General features: G+C 44.0%; 1 protein-coding gene across 2 annotated transcripts in view; it reads right to left on the reverse strand.

The window, feature by feature from the left end:
* Nucleotides 1-23701, reverse strand: part of TCF7L2 (transcription factor 7 like 2) — a 110449-nt gene that overhangs the window by 14335 nt on the left and 72413 nt on the right. The window contains exons 2-7 of one of the 2 annotated variants that reach the window (XM_021398097.1): nucleotides 13018-13150; nucleotides 10764-10866; nucleotides 7920-8006; nucleotides 1961-2086; nucleotides 948-1107; nucleotides 57-164 (exon numbers count right to left, since the gene is read on the reverse strand). In XM_021398097.1, coding sequence (XP_021253772.1) covers nucleotides 57-164; nucleotides 948-1107; nucleotides 1961-2086; nucleotides 7920-8006; nucleotides 10764-10866; nucleotides 13018-13150 — 717 coding nt within the window. Of the gene's footprint in view, nucleotides 1-56; nucleotides 165-947; nucleotides 1108-1960; nucleotides 2102-7919; nucleotides 8007-10763; nucleotides 10867-13017; nucleotides 13151-23701 lie in introns of both variants that reach the window. The other variant, XM_021398098.1, reaches the window with a different exon arrangement.

The following is a 23701-nucleotide window of genomic DNA, read 5'->3' on the forward strand; positions in this document are numbered from 1 at the left end:
TATATATTTCTACAAGCTCTACTACTAAAAAAATTTCCACCTACATAGGAACCTACATAGTTATCCCGTGCGGACCAGCCCGGGTACAGCTGCATATGAAGCTGTCGTTCCTTTCTTGCTAGTTCATAGTATTTCGCTTGTTCTTCTCTGGATAACGCATGCCACTGAGGTGAAGAAGAGAGAAAAAAGAAAAAACACAGGTTTTTTTAAAGTGTGTTAACAGCAGACTAGATTATTTATATACAAGTATAGCTAAAGATGTTTTTCATAAAAAAAACTTGATAAAAACAGATGATCTGGCACACAGACATTCATATTTTATTTATATCGCCAGATTATAACTCCAGTTAACTGAACTGAGTCAAAGCTAATCGTTTATGTTCATTCAGCCCCTTCATTTTCCTGATGGGAGAGAATTAAGAAAACTAAACAAAACCAACCAGAGAAGAGGATCCAGAAGCTGAAGCATATCTTGTGTGTTAGATCTCAGTCACAGATTTACTGAAGTTCTCCCCTCCCTCCCACACTGGCATCCCCTCTTCTCTTCCAGCTCACACACCTCCCAATACTTGGACCATACTTCCCAAAGGCCTCCTCCTTCCCCACCTACTTTCCTGACCATTTCTAAGACAAAATAAGAAATCTGAGATTTTTCCATATGCCGGTCAAGGAAATAACACTGAAATAATACTGTTGTTAATTAACTCTCCCCACATAAGTGACCCCACCAGCAGAAATGTCTGTAAAAAACAAAAAGATTATAAAAAAAACAACAACAAAAACCACAAGGCCTTTGGTTTAGTTGAATTATATGAACACAGAATACTTCCCTATCCGTTATGAAAACCAGAGGAAAACACCAATTTAGGATGCAACTCCCCTTCTCTGCAAGCAGTCTGAATCCTACCAAGGTCAGTCCCTGCATGTGGTTCTCTCCTGTTACCTACCCTTCGACCAAGGATTTGGTTGATGGCTGCGCTCTCTTTCAATGTGCATTCTGCTACAACTTTTGCTCTCATTTCCTTCATATACAACATAAATGCATTAAGAGGTTTCTTTATGTGTGGCTTCTTTTTCTCTTCTTCTTTTTTGGAGTCCTGATGTTTTCTGAAGGGTAAAGATACAACAGACAAAAACCTCACAGTGAGAACTCTTGTGAATTTATTAAATTAATCCCCTCAATCCCTTAACATTAATCCTCAGAAATTAGTCTCTAGAAAGAGGAACAGAAGGTTCTCTAGAGCCCTTACCCTGGCTGCTGCATGAGGACAGTTTTAACAGCATTATAAAAAAAACCTGACTCATGTTTATGTAATATCACCAAGTGTATCCTCAGCCCCTAGAATAACCTCAGAAAGACATGAGCACCCGAGCCCAGAAAATGGGTTCTCAGTTCATGAGAAGGGCTTGTGAGCATGATGGTAGAGGAAATAATTACATCCCAGCGTCACTGGGAACTGAAATGCTGTCTCCCTGGTACGCTAATGAAATGAAAGGTAAGAAGCTCCAGACATGCAAGGGGCAGAGACAGAGGACTGCTCTCTAGGTAAACCTAAACCTGATATCAGCTCTCTCTGCACCTCAAAGCGAGATGTTCATGCTCAAATTTATCTTCTCCTGTTGTGTATCTGGTATCTCATTGCTTCAAAGTAGGCACTGAGTGACAGGAAAACAGCCAAAAAGCTTAATTTTTAACTTAGAAAAAAATTGTTAAAATGGGGAGAAATTAATACCTAATTGTCTATGTCACAGAAGCAGTCTGAAAGACTGCTAGCATTATTTTCATGTACTTTGATAGTTAAACTACATTCAATTCAAACAGACAAAACAAAAGAAAAAAAGCCATTTACAAATATTTTACAGCAAAAACATTCCCACAAACCCAAGGGTTTTTAAAGCTACACATGCAAAGGTGATACTTCGTGGGTGATGAAAACAACACAAGGGAAGCAAAACTTACGAGCTGTGGAGTGAGCCGACGTCACTCTGGGAAGATTCTTGTTTGACTGTTGGTGTGACTATGGCCGGATGAGGGATTCCAGTTGTATGTAAACTATGGTGTGGCGGGACCATGTGTGGAGGAAACCTAGAGGAGAGAAAGCTGTGTAAATCGTCAGAATAAAAATGAATGAATGGGGAGGGATGTGTACACACATTAAAAAAAAGGCATATAACAAGCACATGACAGCTAGACAAAGCATATGAAAGCTGGCAGCATTAATTAGCAATAAATTAAACATAATGACTCTTCTAATGTCATTAAAGCCGAGCTTCCCCTTCATTATCATTACTGACATGAGACATCATGATTTTTAACATATTTAACAAAAGGCAAATTCAACTGGATGAACTTGGATGAAAGTGGAATTTCAGCTACCTGCAAAAAATCCACCAGTCCATTTCTTTACTAAGAAATTATCTGTGGCAACTAAGGAATCAATTTTTGTAGTTCTGAATCATGTTGTGAATTTCAGATGACATCTTTTGTTGCATATTGACAGCAAAATAAAATATTAATGCCAACACAATCTAGATGCATTTTTGATAATCCTTATAGAAGCCTCATTAGGTACATTTTGTTGATGGAGCAAAAGAAAATATTTATTTGTGTCTAATAAATCTCTGAGACACAATGCTATAACAGAAGGCTGGAAGACTGTAGAATTAAGTCAATTTTGATATGTTAAGGTAACCTAGTAAGGCTTAAATTCAAGTAAAATAACAGTCTCATCTTTCTAAAGAGAAAAATTTTTGTCAGCTTTATGGTCACATACATGGATAGGTCCCAGTCCTGCAACTGGATGCAGAGGGATGTACAACCCTACTGCACAAATCTAATTGCTAGAACGGGGGCACAGCACAAACATACCACTATCATTCAGATTTTCTAATTTTTAACTGAAATTACAAACTTCTCAAAAGCATTACTAACTGATTATTCCTCAGTTATCTCAAAAAGGTTTTGCACTGAATAAGGAAAGCACAATATGACTGAGCTACTGCCATAGAAAACACCCACAGAAGTCAATAGGCCTCTAGGGAATGAGATCTAGCCTGAAATTTTGACTTAAAAATATCTTCCCACAAAAATTTAACGGCTAAACAGATCTGGCACACTTGCTCTTCTTCATTGTAAATTTGTACACTTATCTCAGATTTTGACCTGTCTCAGTCCAAATAAAGTATTCTGAGAATATGGAATGTCCAAGGGCATAAATAATTATTTTGTCCATCATTAACATGATTTTTTCCTAACTAACAGGGTTTAAAATGGTGTTGATATACTATAATTAAATTGATTGTGTACAATTATCAGAAATATAATGGGTTTTCTTTATATTTTCTTCTCTCTTAGAAATTCCATTACTGAGTTTAAAATCCAAAAAACTGCCTAGACATTCTCTATATTCAGAAGATGACACAGAAGTACTTTCATAAACAAGAGGTATTGTCTGCTGTGAGCTCTGTGCATCTTTGTCTACCAGCTGGTAGTACTCAAGATCGTTAGACAGAAGAATTTTATCTTTGAAGGCAGTGGTGGGAAGAGCGGGGACTGACAGGGAGAATGTGAAATTGTTCAGACTACAGAGAATTGCAGCTCCTACAAACAAAGACGTGGAGAAAAGGAAAGGAGGAGGGTGTGATGGCAATGGAAGAGGAGAATGGTAGCAAAACGCTCATTCCTCTATGTGTTTCTACTTTTACGAAAGACACATGGACACAAATCTCTAAGCGGATTGTCAAAACGCTTTCACTGCTCCCTGAAAGAAGTAGCTGGGAGAGAAGTGAAAGTCTGGGGAAACGCATTGGTACATGGCAGGTCAGAACAGAAGGGAAAGGCGAGCCTGCAAAGAGACCAATGGCCAGGTCCCACTTCTGCCATGGCACTGCCCCACCATCACCAAGACAAAAAGTGGGCCTTTTATACTGCTTTCTTCTGCTCTCAGTGATAGCACAAGAACAGAAAGGTACGAGAGTGGGCCTGATTAGGCCCAGATTCATCGCTGTGGATGAGCTACCAAGTGCCACAAAAGGGTGATTACAAGTGGAGACAAAAGGTGGTGGTTGTTAAGTTCTGAATGGGACCCCGGGAAGTAGCTGTGATAACTGGGTCATGGGCTTGCTTCCTGAATGTGGATCTGATCAAAAATTGAAACACGGTGAAAAATGAACACTGCCTAAACGTTGAGTTGTTGTATCATCAGGATCTTCAAAGGATGCAAATTCAACAAAATAGAGGAGGTTAATCTATCTGTTTGTTTTTAATGAAGACTTATGTACCTCCAGCTAAAAATTGAGGAGGGTGAAAAAAATCTGCTTAAATTGTAACTTTTCCCCAAATTATGGGAGAAATGTATTCCCAGTGGCCACTTAGAAAAAAGAGTGCCTGTTGGAAGAGTGACTAGCTGGGGAGGAAGAGCAGCAGAAGGGGGGAGTCTCCTAAGCACACAAGTTGTGTGGAACAAAATGGAGAAATCTCCACTGACTTCTGCCAGTGAACTCTACGCTTCAGAGACACGGCCACCTTCCTCAGCAGGCAGATAGAGCTCAGCAGTCATTCTGGGGTAGCAGTTTTTCTAAAGGAAGCTTTGTGTTCGTTACCAGTGACCACTGATTATTGCACACTGAAAATGCTTCTGTCCTGACACAACACTTTCTGCTGGACCTAGGCACTCCTTTCAATGCATGGGGCTGTACAAATGTGCTCCAAAACCCAAAGTCAACCACACCATCCCATGGACTCCAGTAAGCAGGGGATTAGACTCAAAGTCCAAGTGCCTATTGATTTCCATGCAGACATCCAGTCACACAGCAATAAGAAAGGGGCAAAGCGTTAATTTTTAAGTTCCTGGCTGCACTCCAACTTCAGTAATTGCATTCAGCAGAAGTGAATTTCCTCTGAAATTTCGATTACAACAGGTATTTTCCACCGCCACCACTTAACTGCTGTGCAGCGTTTGTCTGGCGTAATTCTGTTAAATTATTTCCTGATTTCCCCCCACATCAGTTGTTTTTTCACAGTAGGTCCACTGTTTGCCCATCAGTCAGTTAACCCCGTCTCAATTTGTATTACGGGCATATTGTAGAGGGGTAATGAAGGATCAGAAGATGTTATAAGTATGTTGCATGCATAAGAAGTGAGTGGGATGTTGTTACAAGAGGAGAAAGGAGTTGTAAGCGGTTAAAACAACCTGAAGACACTACCTTAATAGTTTAAATCATTTATTAAAATCACTGTTAGTCACCCATTAACCTTTTATAAACTATTCATAAGCACACTAACTAATGAACTGTAATTACTAAGCTTAGGGAATATTCCGGGCTAGGAAGCATTATATGCTCCAAAGGTCTACATCATAACATCGGCAAATAAGGGAATCCCTTTGAAAGAAGGGCTCTGGAAAGCCATGGATGAGGTCTCTGAGAATAGGGCGGCAAGGCTGGGGTCTGCCCCCTCATCACACGCTGAGGCTGTGCCCAGAGGGCAGGTCTGTGGGTAGGCACGAGCAGCCCAGGCACGCCAGCCCCGTCGCTCAGCCAAGCCAGTGACTCAGGGCAAGGGCTGTCCCACCGCCCAGCACAGGTGCTCTGGCTGATAAAGCAGGCGTGAGGAAACGTGTATGAGAGCATGGTCTGCCCAGAGGGTGTTCCCATCTAGGGGAAACCAGGAGAGAAGTTTCTGGGCTGAAACAAAGGATAAACATCTTAAATCTATTCATCAGCCTGTGTGTCTGCCTGAGCATCTGTGTGCGTATGGGCACATGTCAAGAGACAAAAAGAAAGGCTGTGTGCATACACACACCCCTCACCTTTGCCTAAGACATCCCCCCATATTTTTTTCACTAGACAAGGATTCCATGAATTGCAATAAACACCCTAAAAATTCTAAGCAGCTCATTATACACCACCGTCTCCTTTTATGGCTCCAAGCCAGAATATAATGATGAGTCTTAACTTGTTAAGGACAACTAATTTTTTGTTCCTGGCTGTCTCAGGGGCTTCTCTCTTACTCACTCTCACTTTACTTCACTGTTGACATGTTTCTGTTAACTGGATGTCATCTGCCTGCCTTGATTTTATGCACAAGCAGTGGGATGCATTTTTCTGTGCAACAATTCTGCTTTGAGTTGCATTAGATTTGTCATTATTCTCTCATTTTCCCCTTGCACTTGTAACATTTCATCTATTCCTGCCTTATTTTTTGAGCCACGGTGCACCCACATTATGGTTTATACATGATCTTGCTCCCTTTGAAGCCGGCAGATTTCAGAGCCAGCCCTCGTCAGGAGAAGTGCCTGCTACCAATTTAGCAGGCTGAGGGCCCCGAGCTCCAACAACTCAATCTAAAGGGGGTCACAGGGTGGCACAAGCGAGTGTCAGCAAGTGCTGTTTAATTGCCAATCTAGGCTTCTCCATGGTGTTTAAAGTATAATGACCCATCACTTAATTCTGAGAAGTCCTGGCCCTGCTGCTGAATGGAATGAATATCAAAGGATGTGCTAGAACAGGGCAAGGAGCCTACATTTCCTATAACTGCCATAAGTATAATAGACCTCTACTTCTGTCGTCCCATTACCACAATAATGTATTTAATTTGCTGTGTACTCTTTTTAACTAGATACCTTTCATAAAGCCTATCTTGGGAATATAGCCTGCCCCCTCCCACAGCTCCCCCCTCCCCCAAATGACTAGCCTCTCTAATAATAATTAAACTAAATCAAGCTCTACTTTGCCTCACACCATGCCTGCAAGTCTTTTATAGATATTAAAAAAGATTAAACAGAGGGAAGGAATTATTGTTTAAATTTGCAGCTCTCTTTGCAACACAGGATTTTTCCCCCTTTGCTGGATATATATATATATATATTTTTTTTTTTTAAGTTGGTTTTTCTAGTTGTCTATCTCTACTTGCTGGAGCCATGTGAGCAAATTTGAATTTCTGCTTTTACTCTGCTTATCTAAAGCACACAGCATGGCATTTCCCACTTCGTTCACTCAGAGCTCCACTTACAGGTTTCCACTTCTTAAGGAAGTGTGCTTTTCTACCCCATTCCCTAATCTTTTCCTCCTTAAGTCCTCTATACGCCAACCTTCACATATTAGGCTGCAGAGATGGAGAGGAAGGGACAGAGAAGGGAAGGGACGTGGAACCTTGCTATGTAATGCATGCTAATTTAATTATGTGCCATCATCAAAATGGATTAGCTGTTTCAGCCCATCAGGAAAGTCTAAACCTCCACCGATTTAATTAACCAGACTGAAAATCAGATGAACAGAAAATAAAACTATCATTAGGAGCAATTAGTGATTACTTAAACATAGTGCTGCCAACCAGTTTGTAAATAAAACTAGCAGCCCCTGGAAAATTAGATGGAATTAATTGGAGGTAGGGAGGGGGAGAAACATATACTTCTAAAGCTTTAGAGGGTCAGGCAGGCCCTTTTATGTTGACTGTTAGTGTTTGGAGATTTGGTAGGGAAAACATAGCGCAATAACCTCCCTCCTAACCCTGCTTGCAGAGCAGCCCCCCACTCCCCAGTATTCCCTCTTGCACACAGGATGCTGCTCTGGGTGATAGCCACTGAGAAAGCAAAAGGTGTCACGACTTCTCCTCCTTGCTTTTTAAACATCACTTTTTCTCAGCTTTTTCATTTAGTTGGCTTTTAAAGATGACTTTCCCCTCTTCCATCTCTCCCTCAAAAACAAATTCTTAAAGCCCAGTGAGAGCACTAAGGCATCCTATTCTCATGAAATTTGAAGTTGCTGCTCATGCTCTCTTCCTCCCTCCTTCCAAAAAACAGATGTTTAACTGATGCGCTTTCAGGAATATGTTTCCTAGATGAAATGCCCTCCTCTAGAGAAGGGGGCAGGAGGAGTTACGCTTGCTCTCAACTCAGGACCTAAGTATTTGAACTCACCTTGACATGGAAGCATTGACAGTCAGAGCTGTTGGGTAAGGGTGGCGGAAACCCCCTGTCGTGATTGGGTACACTGGCTGACCTTGCCTGGTGAAAAGAAGGGAAAGAGAGAATGAGAGAAAGAAAAAAGGGTTTAAAAAAAAAAAACCAACAAAAAACTTCTCTCTGCGCAGTAAGCTTTATTCTCATTTGATCAGAACAAAAATCTTGGGGATTGTACAGCAAGGATCAAAGGAAAGAAACACAGAACAATTTGAATGCCATAAATCTGATAGGAATGGCTAATTAAATTTTATAACCTCTGCTTATGTCAATAGAGACCCTCTCCCCAAGCTGAAACTAGGTGTTTTGTTGTAATAATTAAAGGCGAAGTCTCGCTTGCTTTAATGGAGCCATCACACTAATTGAGGGCTACACATCCAAAGGAAAACAATAATGAATGTAAATTTATACCAAAATAAAGTACAGTGAATCAAAGGACTTCAGTTGCGCTTTGGGCCTCTTTCGGTATTTAGATCTCGGTGAGAAAACATTAAATTAACAGAGCTTAATTTGTAGCCTTTTGTCAGATTAACAAGTGTTGACAAGAGTTACCGGGGGAGAGTCCCCAAGAAGTATTGTGGGTAACCAATAGACAATCACACCTCATTACAATAATTAAAAAATACAGCAACATGCAAAACAGCATCCTCATGAAAGACACACAACTTTTTCTGACTGAGATTTGTCTGTGTTGGCTAGCTCTTTTCATCTGTCCTTCAACTATGTCATCTGAATGGGCAGGCTGCGTTCTGGGGGGCTACTATGCTGGAGACATCCATGCCAGCTGAGGATAGATGAGTTGAGAAGTTGATGGTGAACCATGAGTGGCAATGAGAGAGGAAATAAAAACCTTGGGTTACTACTCCAAAACTGTCCATACTACTCTCCTAGAGCAAGAGTGAACGTGATGATATCATCCCTCAACAAAAGCCATTTGGCTAAGAGCTGTGGGTAGACAAATACACCATGGGTGTTGGCTTGTTATAAACCAGTGGTGATGACCTAGTCTTCCTGCGACAAAGATGACCATTATCACCTGCCTGATGAAATCGGACACGTGTGGCAACATTTATGTGGGTTTGGCATCACAACGTGAGGAGGACAAACCTGTGTCTGCACACGTAAAACTCTCTGAGACAAGGATGTGCAATAAGGCACAGGTCAACAACAATGAGGAATGTCTTCCTACTCTCTGTCATCTCTAAAATTACCGACTTGGCATTTATTGACTATATTGAATGCTGAGGCTTCTGCTCTGCAAACTTGAGCTAAGCAGTTGCAACAGAGCTCTGAGCCTGAGCTAGCTCTACTTCAGCCAGGCCCTGCAAGCAAGAAAAAAAGAAAAAAAAAGAAACTGACATGGGTTCAAGGTGACCTACATAAAAGGTAAATCACCACAAACAAGGTGGAATTTATGATTTCAAAGAGCAACACTCTGGGTTTTTGTTCTGCTCATGCTGTGCTCTTCTGGAGAAACTCAGCCTTCTGCAGAGAGCTGGTGGACGTGCTTCCCCTTCAGTGAGGGAAGGCCTCTAGCCCACACAAGTGGCATTACTGCCACATGACAAAGGAAGACTTGCAGAGAGGCCAGAAGTAGACTGCTGAGGCCTGAGCTCCAGCATGACGGGTATCAAGTGCCCCCAGAGGCCCAGGTGCATGTGCAGCCTCCACTCATCCCAACTCTCCCTTTGGTGTGAGTTCTGTTGCCTTAGGGAACGCAAACTCACAGAGAGGTATTTTAGCACAGAAGGCCAAACAACCTCAAGCAGGAACAAACAATTTCTAGCTTTGAGCAAGTAATTTCTAAAGGAATATGATTTCCCTGATACTGATGAGGCTAGCTATGTGAGAAGAATATGGTAATAATCTTGATCTGTAATACAGAGAACCATTGTATGCACCAGCACGAGTGTATTTTTTGAGAATTAAAATCAAATATACTGTACACAAGGCCTAGGAAGCATTTAAATGTGTCACAAACCCATTGCAGAGATGGTAAAATAAAAATTAAAAAAAAAAGAAAAGAAAAACTCAGTTATTGGAGGGAGCCTTATACTCAACAAGGCTGTGCAAGTGGAATGTAAAGAGCTGGGAAAACAAAACAAACAAACAAGCAAACAAACAAAAAACCCAACACACCAAAACAAGCAAAGAACCCAAGAACTACTTTCCATGGCTTTTTTTTTCTTAGCCAGTTTTAAAGTAAACTAATTCCTCTTTCTCGTTTGCAAGAAAATTCCATTCCTTAGATGCCAACTGTCCAACCCTGTCTCGGCCAGGAATGCTGTTCACCAGTCGATGTAAAGCTCTACTGTTTCACAAGAAAAACGAAAGGGGCTTTAAGAGGGAAGGCCAAAGAAATTTAAACTTTCACATTTATAATGAGGATGGCCCCGTTAAAAAAAAAAATTGAAGAAGTCCATTAGATCCACTGTGAGCTCCCAGAAAACCAAACACGAGGGTGTATTAAACAAACAAATGTGGTGCAGTGTAAGGGTACTAACAAGAAAAGAACATTTCTGCAGAACAGCTTAAAAATGCATGCTTCACGAGCCATCAGTCAGTTGAGACAACATGCAAAGCTGTGCTCAGCTGTCTGTGTTTGTTTAAGACCACATGACTTGGTGTAAGTTTTAATTAATTTTTATGAGATGGGTAAATTGATAATCACTCAATAAAGTGGCAGTTGGCAAACAGACTTATCTCAATGCACACACACAGGCGCACACACGCACACAATTTTCAACATAAGTTTTACACATCAAAAAAGAAAATGGAAATTAAAAAAATGGAACTCCTTACTGTGGTACTAACCATCCTAGCGGATGGGGGATTTGTCCTACAGTGCCTGGTGATAGGGGATAATAAGGAGATATGTCTGGAGGATGTGGAGGTCTTGGAATTCCTGTGGAAAAGGAACATAAAGTGGGGTTAGCATTGAGACACTGGAATAAGTAAATATAAGGTAAAATTATTTGTTTCTACATCACTATCCATTCTTTCTCACTACAGTACTTGTGACTTGACTTTGAGTTTTTAAAGGTTGTTTCACAGTCTTATAAATGGCCCCTTGATATCTTGTTAAATGAGTTTCAACCAGGAAAATTGATGCAATTCTCTCTGTCATCTCCTCAAAGATAATTATTTTGTTATTACAGTTAAAAATGTAGGAGACTCAGCTACTGTTCTGGTGAGATGTTGTGCTAGGTGCTGTCTTCAATGATCAACAGAAAAATCAAGTTTGTGGTTTTTTCACTCTCAAGCTCTCCGAAAGAGCACAGGCTCTACCCATACTTCACCTGCATACTCAAAACCATGGCAACATTCCAAAGCAACCTCCAAAAAGAGCTACAAAGTTGTTATAATTGCAAATAGTGTTTGCTTTTGAGGGGCATGGAAGACACTTGGTTTTGCATTCCTTCCTTTCCCCAAAACCTAAGGGAAGAGCAGAAAAATAAAGAGATAAGAGAGCTGGGAAGTGCTTGGTAAAATGGGGGGCAGAGGCTGAAGGCATGGCGGGTAGGACAGGGAGCCCATCAGTCCTCTCTGAAACTGCTGCAGCTCCCACTCAGGGAGCAGAAACTAGCTCCAGGTGGAAGCTCAAATCTTAGGATCCTTGCCTTGGAAGCAAGTAGGAATTACTCAGGGGGGGAGTAAAGGCTACAGGACTGGGTCTTTCAAGTAACAAGCCAGAGCACAATTATGTAGCCAAAGCAAAATTAAAACAGAGAACGTTAAAAGGAAGGGGTACCACAATAATGGCTAAAAACTATTTTTTTAAGTCACTTGGGAAGCTTTTAATCTCTAAATTAAATCTCCTTGTGTGACATTCTCATGCAGACACTGCTTTTTCTCCATTACAAAAACCAAACAGATTAACTGGGCTTTAACCATCCGGTGAGCTATTTGCACACTTGAAAGAATGTTCACTGAAGAAAAGCAAACAGTCTACAGACGTTAATCATATGTTTTACGATAACCATTTAAAAGCTATTCCCTGTACTACCATTATTTGAATGAGAGGTTGACTATGCTATTCACTTGCAATACCCAGTGATGGTGAGATGGATTCCTTTTAAGCCACATGAAGTTAGTATTAAGGACAATTAAAAGGGGCCCCCACTGAAGTGTATGGAGTGAAAAACAGCTAATGCACTGCCTCCTTCAAGGGCTGGAGCTTAAATAAATTATCTGCATATGTTAGGGCAACACAGAGCAATTCTTTTGACAAACGCTGAACATGGATTCAGTTTCAGATGTTCTTTCCAATTACTAGCTGGCACTTGGATTAACAAAAACAAAACCACTGTCACTAGGAACTCAGTGCAGCCTGAAGAAAGAAGACTGGCACTGTTTGACTTCTCTGGGCCCTTGGGTTAAACAGGGACTCTTTAAAAGTTAGAATAACATGTAAATTCTATTCTGTAACACCAAAAAATCTAGTCAGGGTTTTACACATTGCTCTATATTCACGAAGACTGCCCTTCAGGCTGAACTGAGAGTTGGGTAGACTTACATTGGGGAAAAGAGTTGCAAGAAGATAGCTTGAGTTAAGTAGTTAGAGTGGATGAAAATTCAACATTATAGGAGAAAAATGGCTGAACTCCTGACACAGAAACGATGGGATTTGGGGAATTAAAAGAGATTCATTTTGAAACTGGTCATGACCCACCACCTTTAAAATTCCAGCTGCAATTTTGTAAGTGCAGATCACAGAATGTACATGTTTAACTCTCTGGGTCATGCATGCAAACCAAGCAGTTAGCAAATCCGACTACTAGATGGGGTATCATGCTTGCACAGAAACACACCTGCAAACGACCCCACACATGCAAGTCTGGTGTCACTTTGCAGAAGCTTTATGAAAATTCACCAAGTAGGTTTCCTTCTGAAGCCTAATTAGCTTAAAAAGAAACTATTTTGTCCAGATTCTTGCATGCATTTGACATTCTACATGCCTCCTTTGGTGCTCCAGCATGGGAAATCCTTCCCCATAATATGAAGAATGGAGAGATCCACCATCCGCTCTCAAAACCCGAAACTATTTCCCACCTACCTGTTTTTGGATCTACGTCGGCTGGTAAGTGTGGAGGAGGGTTTCCTGGTGTGAAGTGCTCATTGCTGTATGTGATAAGCGGCGTAAGAGGGTGTACATGGTGCGGGTGCTGCACAACTGGCACTTTGTTAGACTGTCAAGAGAAAAAGGTTGATGGCGTTAGAGGAAGGCTCCCCACTGCAGCACAAGGCACAACATGCAGCAAACAGAGCACCCAGGATTCTCGTGAGTTTCATGCTCTTCCAGATCCCTTCTTGGTGCCAACCTCACAGTTTTCCCACCCTCTTGCTTAAAATCTGCTCACACACTTTCCCTGCTCTTGAGTTTCTTTCATCTTTTTGACCTGTCGTGCTCCTGTACGGAGCAACAGCAATTCTTTAAAATTTGTCCTTTCTATTTTATAATCTTGTGCTTCACCTCGAAGATGCAGGCAGACTCCTCAGCGAGGGGCTGACAGAGTTCCCCATTTAATTAGCAAGAGACCCAAATGCTCACTGACCTGTAGGTCTTTTCCTTTCCCCTTCCTGTCCTCACTTTCAGTTCTGCATTTTACTGCTCATTGCAAATACTCCAGATAAAAAGCCTTTGTAGTGCTAGAGTATTCCCTTCATCAGCAAGCATTAATCTGACAAGCAATCACCTGCATATTTTATATATATATATTTTAGAGGAGCTGATTAATTATCAATTCATCAGAGAGAGCTAATAAATGGAAACTGGATACTGATGAATTAGGCTACTAAAATATTCATCTATATAAATAATGGCAAAAAGACAGATAAAGCCATTGAAATTAAAACTCTTGTGGGGGGAAGAATCACATAGACATCAGGAGGTTTTTCTTGCCACATTCGTAGCTCTGAAGGGGAAAAAATACATATTTTTCTTCACAACAATAAAAAAAAAACAAGCAAGTGAATGAATGAAAGGAAAAGACAGGCTGAACTGTAACCTACCCTTACAAGATCACAAAGAAAAAATTAAGCTGAAACAAGCGAACTGCTGGACCATTTACTGCGAGTAATCCAATTGCAAAAAACCCTATTCCCCATAGAGGATTTTCACTAAAATCCTACAACAGGGACATTTAACCAGATTAGGTACCAGCAAAGATAAAGAGGCTGGTATTAGATGATGAATGGATTAGAGTCAGGTTTCATTTTAGAATGTGTCTTCATTTCCTTTTATTACTTTAAGTAAGGAACAACTTGCATTAACATCAAGTAAAAGGAATTGCATTAAAACAGAGCAGCGAGAGCAGGGCAGCCCCGACAGCGCTGCTGCCATCCGGGGCTCAGCGCTGCCAGCCCAGCACCCCAGTGCCGGGGCCCATGCAACGAGAGCTGGCTCGGCTCCGATCCTCCCAGCTTCTCATAGAAGCCTTTCAGAAACAACTCAGTTATTTGAGAAACGACAGCAGGGTTTACATTTTTGCAGCCATTACAGGGAATGGTTCAGCTCTGTGGCACAGAAGAGCCCACGTGAGTCACGGCATGCTGGGCCCAGCAGGCCCTGCATTGGGTCTGTGGGCAGCTGTAAGGCCGCGGGCAGCTCATGGCTGCACAGACCCATCGTCATCATCAGAGAAGCCATGGCGACTTAGTCCCTTCTTTCCAGAGGTGCCCTGACCAAAAATCTGTAAACCAACCCACAACGCTCTGAAAGTACCAAAGAGTTTAGCAAGGCTTCACATTAACAGCATAGTGTTGATCATGGCCAAATGGCTAGCTGAAATGTGGTTCGCAGAAAGCAACATTCCCAATGAGAGGGATTTCTGCTGGCCACGGATTGTTCTTTGGTGGCCAAAGTGTGGCTGTTAGCTGCTGGAGCTCTCTGCTCTCCCAGATGCATCTGCACATCATGGCTAAAAACTTCAGCCAGCTCCTGACGGGCATTAAAACAGCACAGTGCTCCATCTTCCAGAGAGATCTTGTTCTCATAGAAACTGGAACCAGTCAGTTAAAAACATGAGTAAGGGAGAGAAGAACCCCCTAAGGAGGTTTAGACTTAAGCCAACAAACAAGAAACAACATTTGAGGAGAACAATGGACTTGTACACCTTCATATATACCATAGGGGGTTACACGTATACTATGGGAAGCCACCTCCCACTGCTCCGATATACCAAGACCCCCTGCAATTTCTTGCCAAAATGGCAAGGGTTTTACATCATTATGTGCTTTACTTAATCCTTTTCACAGAAAAATAAAAAAGAAAGGGAAAAAACAATAAGAAAAAAATCAACAGCCTAGAGTTGTCCGCAAACTTTTCCCCAGGTAAGTCACTTTTTTTTGGATGACTGTCCTGAAGTCAGACGATTCATTTAAAGGTATTAGGTATAAGAGGAGGATACTTTTTTGCAACACTGATGATGTCCGGGCAGAGGTGTGGGGAGAATATACTGGGGAAAAATGGGAAATTGCCGTCTCTATGCTCAAAAATCAGTCAGCAGCTGTATTGTTGCCCTCAGCTTGGATTGCACTCTGTTTTGCAGAGTTTATTACACACTGGGAAAAGGGACCTTCACGCTGCTCAGAATAGCTCATGCAACTTGCAAGCTAAGCTAATCATGCATAGTATGTTAATGAGCTGCTCTTAAAAAGCAAAACTCCTGAAATTAACTAAGCTTCCTTGGAAAAGAGAAAAAGAAAGGACTAGCTGGGAAAGAGCAGGATTAATCCTGCATATGCATCTTCCTTTGAAGTCAATGGGAGCTCAGCCAGAGTAACAAGTGTGGTCCTAACCCCATCCACTGGCAATGAAAGGTAAACCAGGGAAAAGTCAATAGGAGACACCTATTAGGTGACCTCAGCCACCCACCCCCCTGCAAAAGGCCCGTCTCCAAGACACGTTTGTGTGTACTTCAGGAAGGGCAGTTTTAAGCTAAAAGCCATTGTGAGATGCCGGAATTTCTCTGGCAACTTGAAGAATTCCATTTATGGCTATGTCAGAAAGGGAAAGCAGAGCTGCATGGGCACACGCAGATTAGCATCAGCGCATGCGATAATAGGACGAGAGTAAGTGGAGATTTCTGGAGAGAAATCTCAGCTTCTACAAAGCACCAAGTCATCTGCTGGTAAATCACTTGTCTGCACTGAAAGCTGGGGTCTCATGCACTGGGTTAGAGGGCATGGTAAAGAATTGCAAAAAAACAACAGAAGTTTGCTTTTCTTGATAACCCCTGCCTGAAGCAAACCAGAGGAAATTGTCCCCATAGGGACCCAACTACTAAATCTCTATATATGAATTTGAAATGCTTCTGGGAGCGCTTAAACACAGATGATTTTAAACAATAATTGAGCTCTGGAATGAAAAAAAAAAAAAAAGGTAACAAATTCAACAAATTTTGGACTGATATATGTTAGAGAGGGATTCTGAGATCCATTTAGCCTAGGTTCTGATAGAAGCCTTTAGGGGAAAAAAAAATCTGAACTTCAGCTTTAAACTGCGGGGGATTGTGTGTGTAAATTGCTATGTATTAGTCTTTGTTGCATGGTAAGGACATTTCATTAACAGGATGAAAGATGCTTCTATGTGTATACAGCCCAATTTAATACACCCCACTGATGAATACTCCCCATTTATTGAAGAAGTTAATACATGCTGTATAAATCAATAGTTCCTAAGTCTCTGAAAGCAACATAAGACTTGAACAAGATGAAACATTGCATTGTTGGGTGCACAAAGAGAAAACCACCTTTAAATAGGAAGAGTTTATAACTGCAGTTTTTGTTTGCAAATTCGTAGCTTGTTTGGCTTCAGTAATAAAACATGGTATTAACTCAAGAGAAGAACATGCCAAGGTTGCCAGAAGCTCTGTCCTTATGGGGGGGTAAGGTCGCATTACTAAAATCTGCAAAAAGCATCCTGTCTCCAAGCAAAGCACCACACCACACCAGCAGCAAGGCGGCCAGACCCTACAGCGTGCTGCTTCTCTGCTCCGTCCCCACAGCTCGGGGCAAGAGGAGGCTCCTGTCCTGCAGGACAGTAGGGTTGTGGGCCACCTCCAAAGCGTGCCCTAAGCCCCCGCACCCCACTCGCCAGGCAGGGGTGGGCAGCCTCCCATGAGCATCCCCTGCAAGTGGGACCATGCCAGGGGAGATAGATGAACACTAGTGCCCCAGGCCCCCTCCCCTTCACCGCCGTGCAGGACCCCGAGCTTGCCATTCACCTTCAAACCTATTAATCATCATCCACTGAAAACAAATGGAGCTAGAGCTCCGCCTGTCTTTTTTTTTGCTACATCCTCCTCTTCCCCGTTCCCCCCCGGCTTTCCCTTTCCGCTGGAGAAAGATGGGCCCTGAGAGTGCCTTTATGAGCCTAATACAATAAAACAAAAGCAGCACAGAAGAGGGTTTGTCAGCCTTTCCCCCTCCTCCGGGGTGGATGCAGAAGGTCGGAGGTGGTCGTGAATTAGCGGCCCTCCCGGAGCTGTTCCCTGGGCTAGGCAAAGGGTCCCATTCAGTACAGGCTCACATTAAAAATAGGTTTATAACTTGTCTCCCTGTATTTTCCAGATGGTGCTATTGCAGTTATGCTATGGGCAGGGAAATGTTAACAGATGTTCCTGAGCTGCTCTTGCACTGCAGTTCCAAAGATGCTCGCAAAAGATTGCCTTTTTTTTCCCTCCAGGTTGGTCTCTTGCTGGATCTGCCTTGGAGTGAACTTTCCTCCCCCCAAAATCTATAAGTATCAGAAACCTAAGCAGCAAGAAGGAGTAAACCCTAAGACATTGCTGCAAATAAAATATTCTTCCATTTCTTGCCGGGGTGACCGGCACTCAAGGCGGAGCACCCACACCAGCAGCAGCACCCTGAACTCCAGCAGGCAGCTACAACCCAGCGGACCTCAGTGTGACCACTTGGGGTCACAGAAAGGCCAAAACCCACCAAATCCACCAGTAGATGGGAAGGGATGGGCACTGAGTCACAAGCACAAAAATCTGATGCCAGTAAGGAAGCATTCCCTGAAAAAAAATAAAAGATTTGATTTTACCCTGCTCTGTTTATTTTGTAAGGATGTTTTCACACCTGACTAAGCATTTTCTCCTGAAAACTACTTCCCCTTGCCCCATTATGGCTGATACAGTGGCCTGAGCCCTTTCACAGTTTAATGTAGCTGATTTCTGCCTAAGGTCCTGCCCTAAGCTAACTGCCTATTGTAACGGGAGACAAGGCCCCCATTGATAATCCCAACTCGCCCTCCTAAGAAAGGCTCATTTTCTTCTTTCACACAAATGATGACAGGAGCACTGACAACCATGTGCTGGGACAATAACAACCCCCCCCCCCCCAAGACAGAGGCTGACAAAAAAACCACCTCCCAGCCCTCCCCTTCAGAAAGAAAAGAGAAGTGGGGAGCAGCGCTCGATATCTTTGTGCTGCCCCCTCCCCTTCCCGGGCACAGCACCAGCCTACCTGCTCCAAAAGAGCCGTCAGCTTCCCCCAGAGCTGCTCTGTTGGCGATCCCAAATGCACATCCAGCAGTTCCGTTCAGGAATGCAGCGTTTGCATTTTCCCTCAGCTTTTCCTACGTGCCCCCCGCACAGCGAGGCACCGAGCCCCCGCGCCAGCCATTCCCTGGGTCCTTCCCAGCCCGGAGCGGATGCTCCGAGGGGAAGGGGGGAAGCCTTGGAGATGTTCAGGAAATTTCCACTTAATTTCGCCAAAAGGCAATTATGTGAAATGATCTGGTGACAATTAGCATATGCCAAATCCTCTAGCGTAAAAAGAAAAGAACAGGGGTTTAGCTATCTAATTACCGCCTGGTAGTTCCCAAGCAGGAGAATTAAAAACATTAGCAGTAAAACATTGTTATTAAGTGCGCTCACACTTTTCTTGCAAAGCCGGTGTGGGCTGTAATCTTACTGCTACTGTATTTTGGTGGATTTATTGTCCTTTTTTATTATTATTATTTTTAAGAAAAAGAAACAGCTCAGGGTTTCAATACAAGTGTAATGCTGCAGCCTTGGACTACACGGTGCTATGGGGACAGCAGCTCAGCCCCAGACAAGCACCTGTTTAGACACAGCTGTACATTCTGAGATCCCCCAGTATCACTTCTAATTACATTTATGCCCAATTTTACCCACTCGTTCCCTCACTGCTTTATTGATATACGGAATGATGCATCCATCCTTGCTCTGGGTGCGTGCTCATGCTCGGCTGCCGGAGTTTCCCCAGCTGTACCCCATGCATGGAGGCTGCACAGCGCTGGGCAGCGTCCCAGCAGCTCAGCATTACAGCTGAAGGGATCAACAGGTGAACTGCTCCGTGAGGATGTGCAGCGCTGGGACTTTGTGTTTCAGGCACCGAGGGGCACAGGGTGAGTTCTTCCGCTATGCAAGGAGATCCAGCGCTCCTTTTCCCCATCGGACAAACACCCCGTGCTTTCTTTGCAATTAACTAAAGTATAGTTAATTACTAGGCAGATATTATCTATCTCTTTTCTAGACAGTAAGCCTTCCTTCATGTATAACAAGGCAAAGAGCAGAGCGGTGGCGTACACCTGTTTAAAACCAAAAAACACTCTTTCCCGAAGCAGTACCAGGAAAATGTGTCAACAGAAACATGGAGCAAAGCGACTGATGAAAGCTGAACAGGTCCTCAGGTGATGGTCCTGAACAGCACCAGGGGAGAGATGCCGAGCAACAGCGCACGCACCAAGGTTCAGAAAAGACGGGAAGAAGGAAAAAGGAATCGAAGCAAAGGACTGATTGCATAACTGCCCTCAAAGACCTCATTTTTCATGTGCTTTGCATGGATACCTATTAATGCAATTTTACTTGCTATCTAGCAGTCTGTAAAATGCCACGTTACGAACAGCTTTGCTTCTTGCATGTAAATCACAAATTTCAGCACCACACAACCATGCACTGCGGAAGAAAGAGCCCACTGATTTCTTTAGGGTATCTCTGATTTCTGTCTCCAGCAAGAACTTGAATGTGAGGCTGTTAAAAAACTGCAAGAAATGAAGAAAAATTGCCATGCATGCCTATCCCCACCAGCACTGGGCTATTTCAGCAATAGCAGCGTTATTAAAAAACTAACACGCACATACATGCCTCGAGATAGGATGCCAAGTTTTCATCGCAGCCTTTAAAAACACAGTATTCACAAATTGTAGCAGAAGGTGCTCGATACCATGACACAACGTATGTAGTAAATGTATATTAAATGCTTCACGAAATAACAAAGCTCTAGAAATGTTTTCATTTTTAAATGTGCTAAAAACATCACTCATCCACCACAAAACTACTGAGCGGCTGAATTAATAGTCCAGACCAGTTATTTCTTGAATAAATCCAAGGGTTCTCTAAAAACGTGAAGCTGAGCACGCATCAGAATGGAAACACTTTGCCTGTATTTTGGAGGGAAGAGACAGGCACACACTGCGCCCCAAGGCCTTCTGCCCTAAGTCCCAGCAAAACGAATGCCTGTGAAGGTAGAGAGACGCTTACGGGGTCTCGTCCCCACTCACGTAAGGCTGCGTCCGCAGCAGCACGCAGGGAAAAAGAAACATCTCAATAACTGTCAGTTCAGATTCTGATTGTTACAAATCTCTCCAGGATTTTATCACCTCTACGCTTTATACAAGAAAAGGCAAATACATCAGCTGAGCTTCCCAGGAAAGGTGGCACTGAAATCCTCCCGGATTGAGGGACCCCATGAGCGAGCCTGGCAGAGCTGGAAAAGCCAACAGCAGAAAGCTGAAGGCTCCCATAGAACCTCCAGTTTGAGCGGGATGCTCTCGGAGATCCTTCAGCCCATCCCTGCACCCAGTGCGCCATTACGGGCAGAGGACAGCACTGGCTGTCGGGTTGGGATACTTCCTGTAATTAGTATGGGAAAAAAAAAAAAAAGTCTGGCGGACTTCTGGTAACGAACACGGAAGCACCGTGTCAGGACACACATCAGCACGTATTTATCAAAATTCTGTAATATTTGTCATATTTGTCATATTCTTTGTCGCTGAGTGAAATCACCCTTATGCAGCGTCCCTGAAATTGCCATCTCTCACGTTACAGCTGAGCTTCATGAGGAATTCAGAAAACAGAACGGGATCTCAACTGAGCACAGGAGCAAACCACTCAATTAAAAAGTATATACACAATTCTCATTAATTTCCCCCAAAGAAACAAAAATAATCTCGTTTTGTGTACGCCAGGAGCAAAACCATATCTGTTCCAAAGACCCTTCGCTGTACCACATGTGCCCTGCCACAAACCAACTTTTTCTCCTAAAACAACAATTTTACCTTCATGGTTTCAGAGTTAAGGAAATATCGCACTGAACTGCGGAAAGCTTTGAAGTGGCCCCCTCCGCCCCGAAGGAGAAAGAGAAAAGAAAGAGAGTGATGTCATGTTCCCTGCGTGGCTGTATCACCGCGTGCGGAACACACAGATGATACGCGCGCTCCCTTCGCCCTCGCTGTTAACCATTGTTCCCCATCCATAGATCAGAACCCAAAACCTGACGCACACGGGGCTCTGAGCCCCCCCCTCCGCACACACCCTGATCCCACCCTGCGAGCGTGAGAGGATTTCTTCCCCCTGTCCAAAAACCCAAAGCCAAAAAAAAAAAAAAAAAATCGGGCGGAGGAAGGAGAAAAGAGGAGGAGTGCAACAACTCTGCCCCGCTGCACCATTGTGCCGAGACAAAACCCCACTCGCTTCCCGCGACTGCTGGAAAATTAAAGAGCCATCGAAAAGTCATGCTTCCCCCTCCTAAAAACGGTGATTACCATAAAATAAATAAATAAAAACAGCGCGGCTAACAAAGGTCGCAGCCAGGGATGCTCGCTTGGTTCTCCCCCACTTTTTCTTTTTTCTTTTTTTTTTTTTATTGCACACACGACGAAAGAGAGAGAGAGGGAGAGAGGGGGAGAGAGGGAGCGGAGTCACATAAGAAGTTCAATGGTCAAGACGGAAAGCGCGCACGCAGCAAGTGCTACTCACCCAGCAATTCAAATTGAGATGCCAGCAGCCCAGCTGCTGGAAGAGAGAGAGCCCAGAGGCAAGCGCTCCTCCTTTCCCACTCAAATCTTCCATTCCCACTAAAATTGCATCCCTCGGGTACATAACAGCTTTGTCTTTCCTTCTGTTAACCTCAAAAACTTTGTTTCTTTACTGTCTGGATGCCAATTGTGCTGGCTTTGTATTATTTTCCTTGCAGCTTTTCTCTCTCTCTCTTTTTCTTTCCCTGCTCACCCCCCCCCCCCTCCCTTTCTTTCACTTAAAGTACTGAAAAAGCTGTCTTAAAAGATCAAGATGTCTCCAGTATTTTGGCCTGGTGTTTTCTGAACGCTCCAAATCCACTGTCATGTTGGCCGTGAGAAGTGTCTTATTTCTAAATCGCCTGCCGCAGTTAGCGAAGTTATGGAAGCTCCTCTCTTCCCCAGTATATCACTTTACCATCCTTCCATGGAGAGGGGAAAAGCCTTTCCCCCCTCCCCGTGCAGGTATGTCTGCTCAGAAGAGCATAAAAAGCAGTTACCTTGGAAATCGGTGACAGTGCCACCGCAGCCCGGGCTGCACAGGTGCTGCAGAGCACGGTGAGGACGCGGCCGGGAGGGAGCGTGAGCAGCTCCGTGCCGCAGCCACTGTACCGCGACGCTGTCAAACCCCTCTAAACAAATTTCTTAGGGGAAGAGCTGTAAGGGAAGTGTATTTTCTCAGCATTGTAACCCTGGGGTGACATTTGGCAGACCTTTATCATCGGTTCTGGTCTCCCCCCTCCTTCCCCCCCAGTCCCTTTTCCCCTTTAGGAGTATTTAATATTTCTGCTAAGTGCTGACCCCGCTGTCAGAGAAGCTTTGGGATCGCTGTGCCTGGCGATTGTATTTCCCTGGGGGACAGCACACGGGAATGCCCTGAGCACGGCTGAGCCAAGCGGGGCTGCAGCCGGGCACCGCACTGACACACACGACCAAACCACAGCATCCCGCCTGCATCCCTTACATATCCCTTGGCACAAAGTTGCCAAGAAGTCACCCTACAACACGAGAAGGTCTGAGGAGCAGGGCCCCGCTGTCTCCTGCCAGCTGGGACAGGCACGGGGCCCAGAGTCGAGCCCCCCGCCCACACCTGGCTGCCCCCGACCTGCACCTGGCTGTCCCTGCAAGCACAGTGCCCCATCCGCAAGCACCCACAGATAAATGCAGGCACAAAACTGGGGCTGTTTTACACGGGAAGAGCTTGGGTGGCTACAGGTTTGCGCTGGGGACGCATCTTAAGTGGCGGTCAGATGGGCAAAGCGGCAAAACCAAAGAGGAATGCAAAGGTGGCATCGGGACACGGGGAAAAATAACACTAAATGGGGAAGGCGCCCGGCCCCGGCCCCGTTCCCCTCTCCAGGCACTGATCCGGCCCCGACGAGCGCGGTGTCAGCCAGCAATCCTTAAGGCCCTTAATACCAAAACAAAACCCCGCGATTTCCCTTTACACGGCGACAACAAAAGCAACGAGGCTCCAGTTTGACAAGTAAAAAGCCCCGACAACACGGCAACTAATTGCCTTCCCTCCCTCTATTCACAGCGGCCACCACAACTCGGGCGGCCGCCTTTTGTCACACGTGCGGGTCCCGCGGCAGCTTTGGCAGTGACCGGACGGGACGGGACGCGATGGGACGACACGGGACGGGACGTGCGGCCTGAAGGAGGGCTGCGCGGGTCCCTGTCCCCCACT

This window comes from Numida meleagris, chromosome 5 (genome assembly GCF_002078875.1).
Source record: "Numida meleagris isolate 19003 breed g44 Domestic line chromosome 5, NumMel1.0, whole genome shotgun sequence".
Classification (NCBI taxonomy): domain Eukaryota; kingdom Metazoa; phylum Chordata; class Aves; order Galliformes; family Numididae; genus Numida; species Numida meleagris.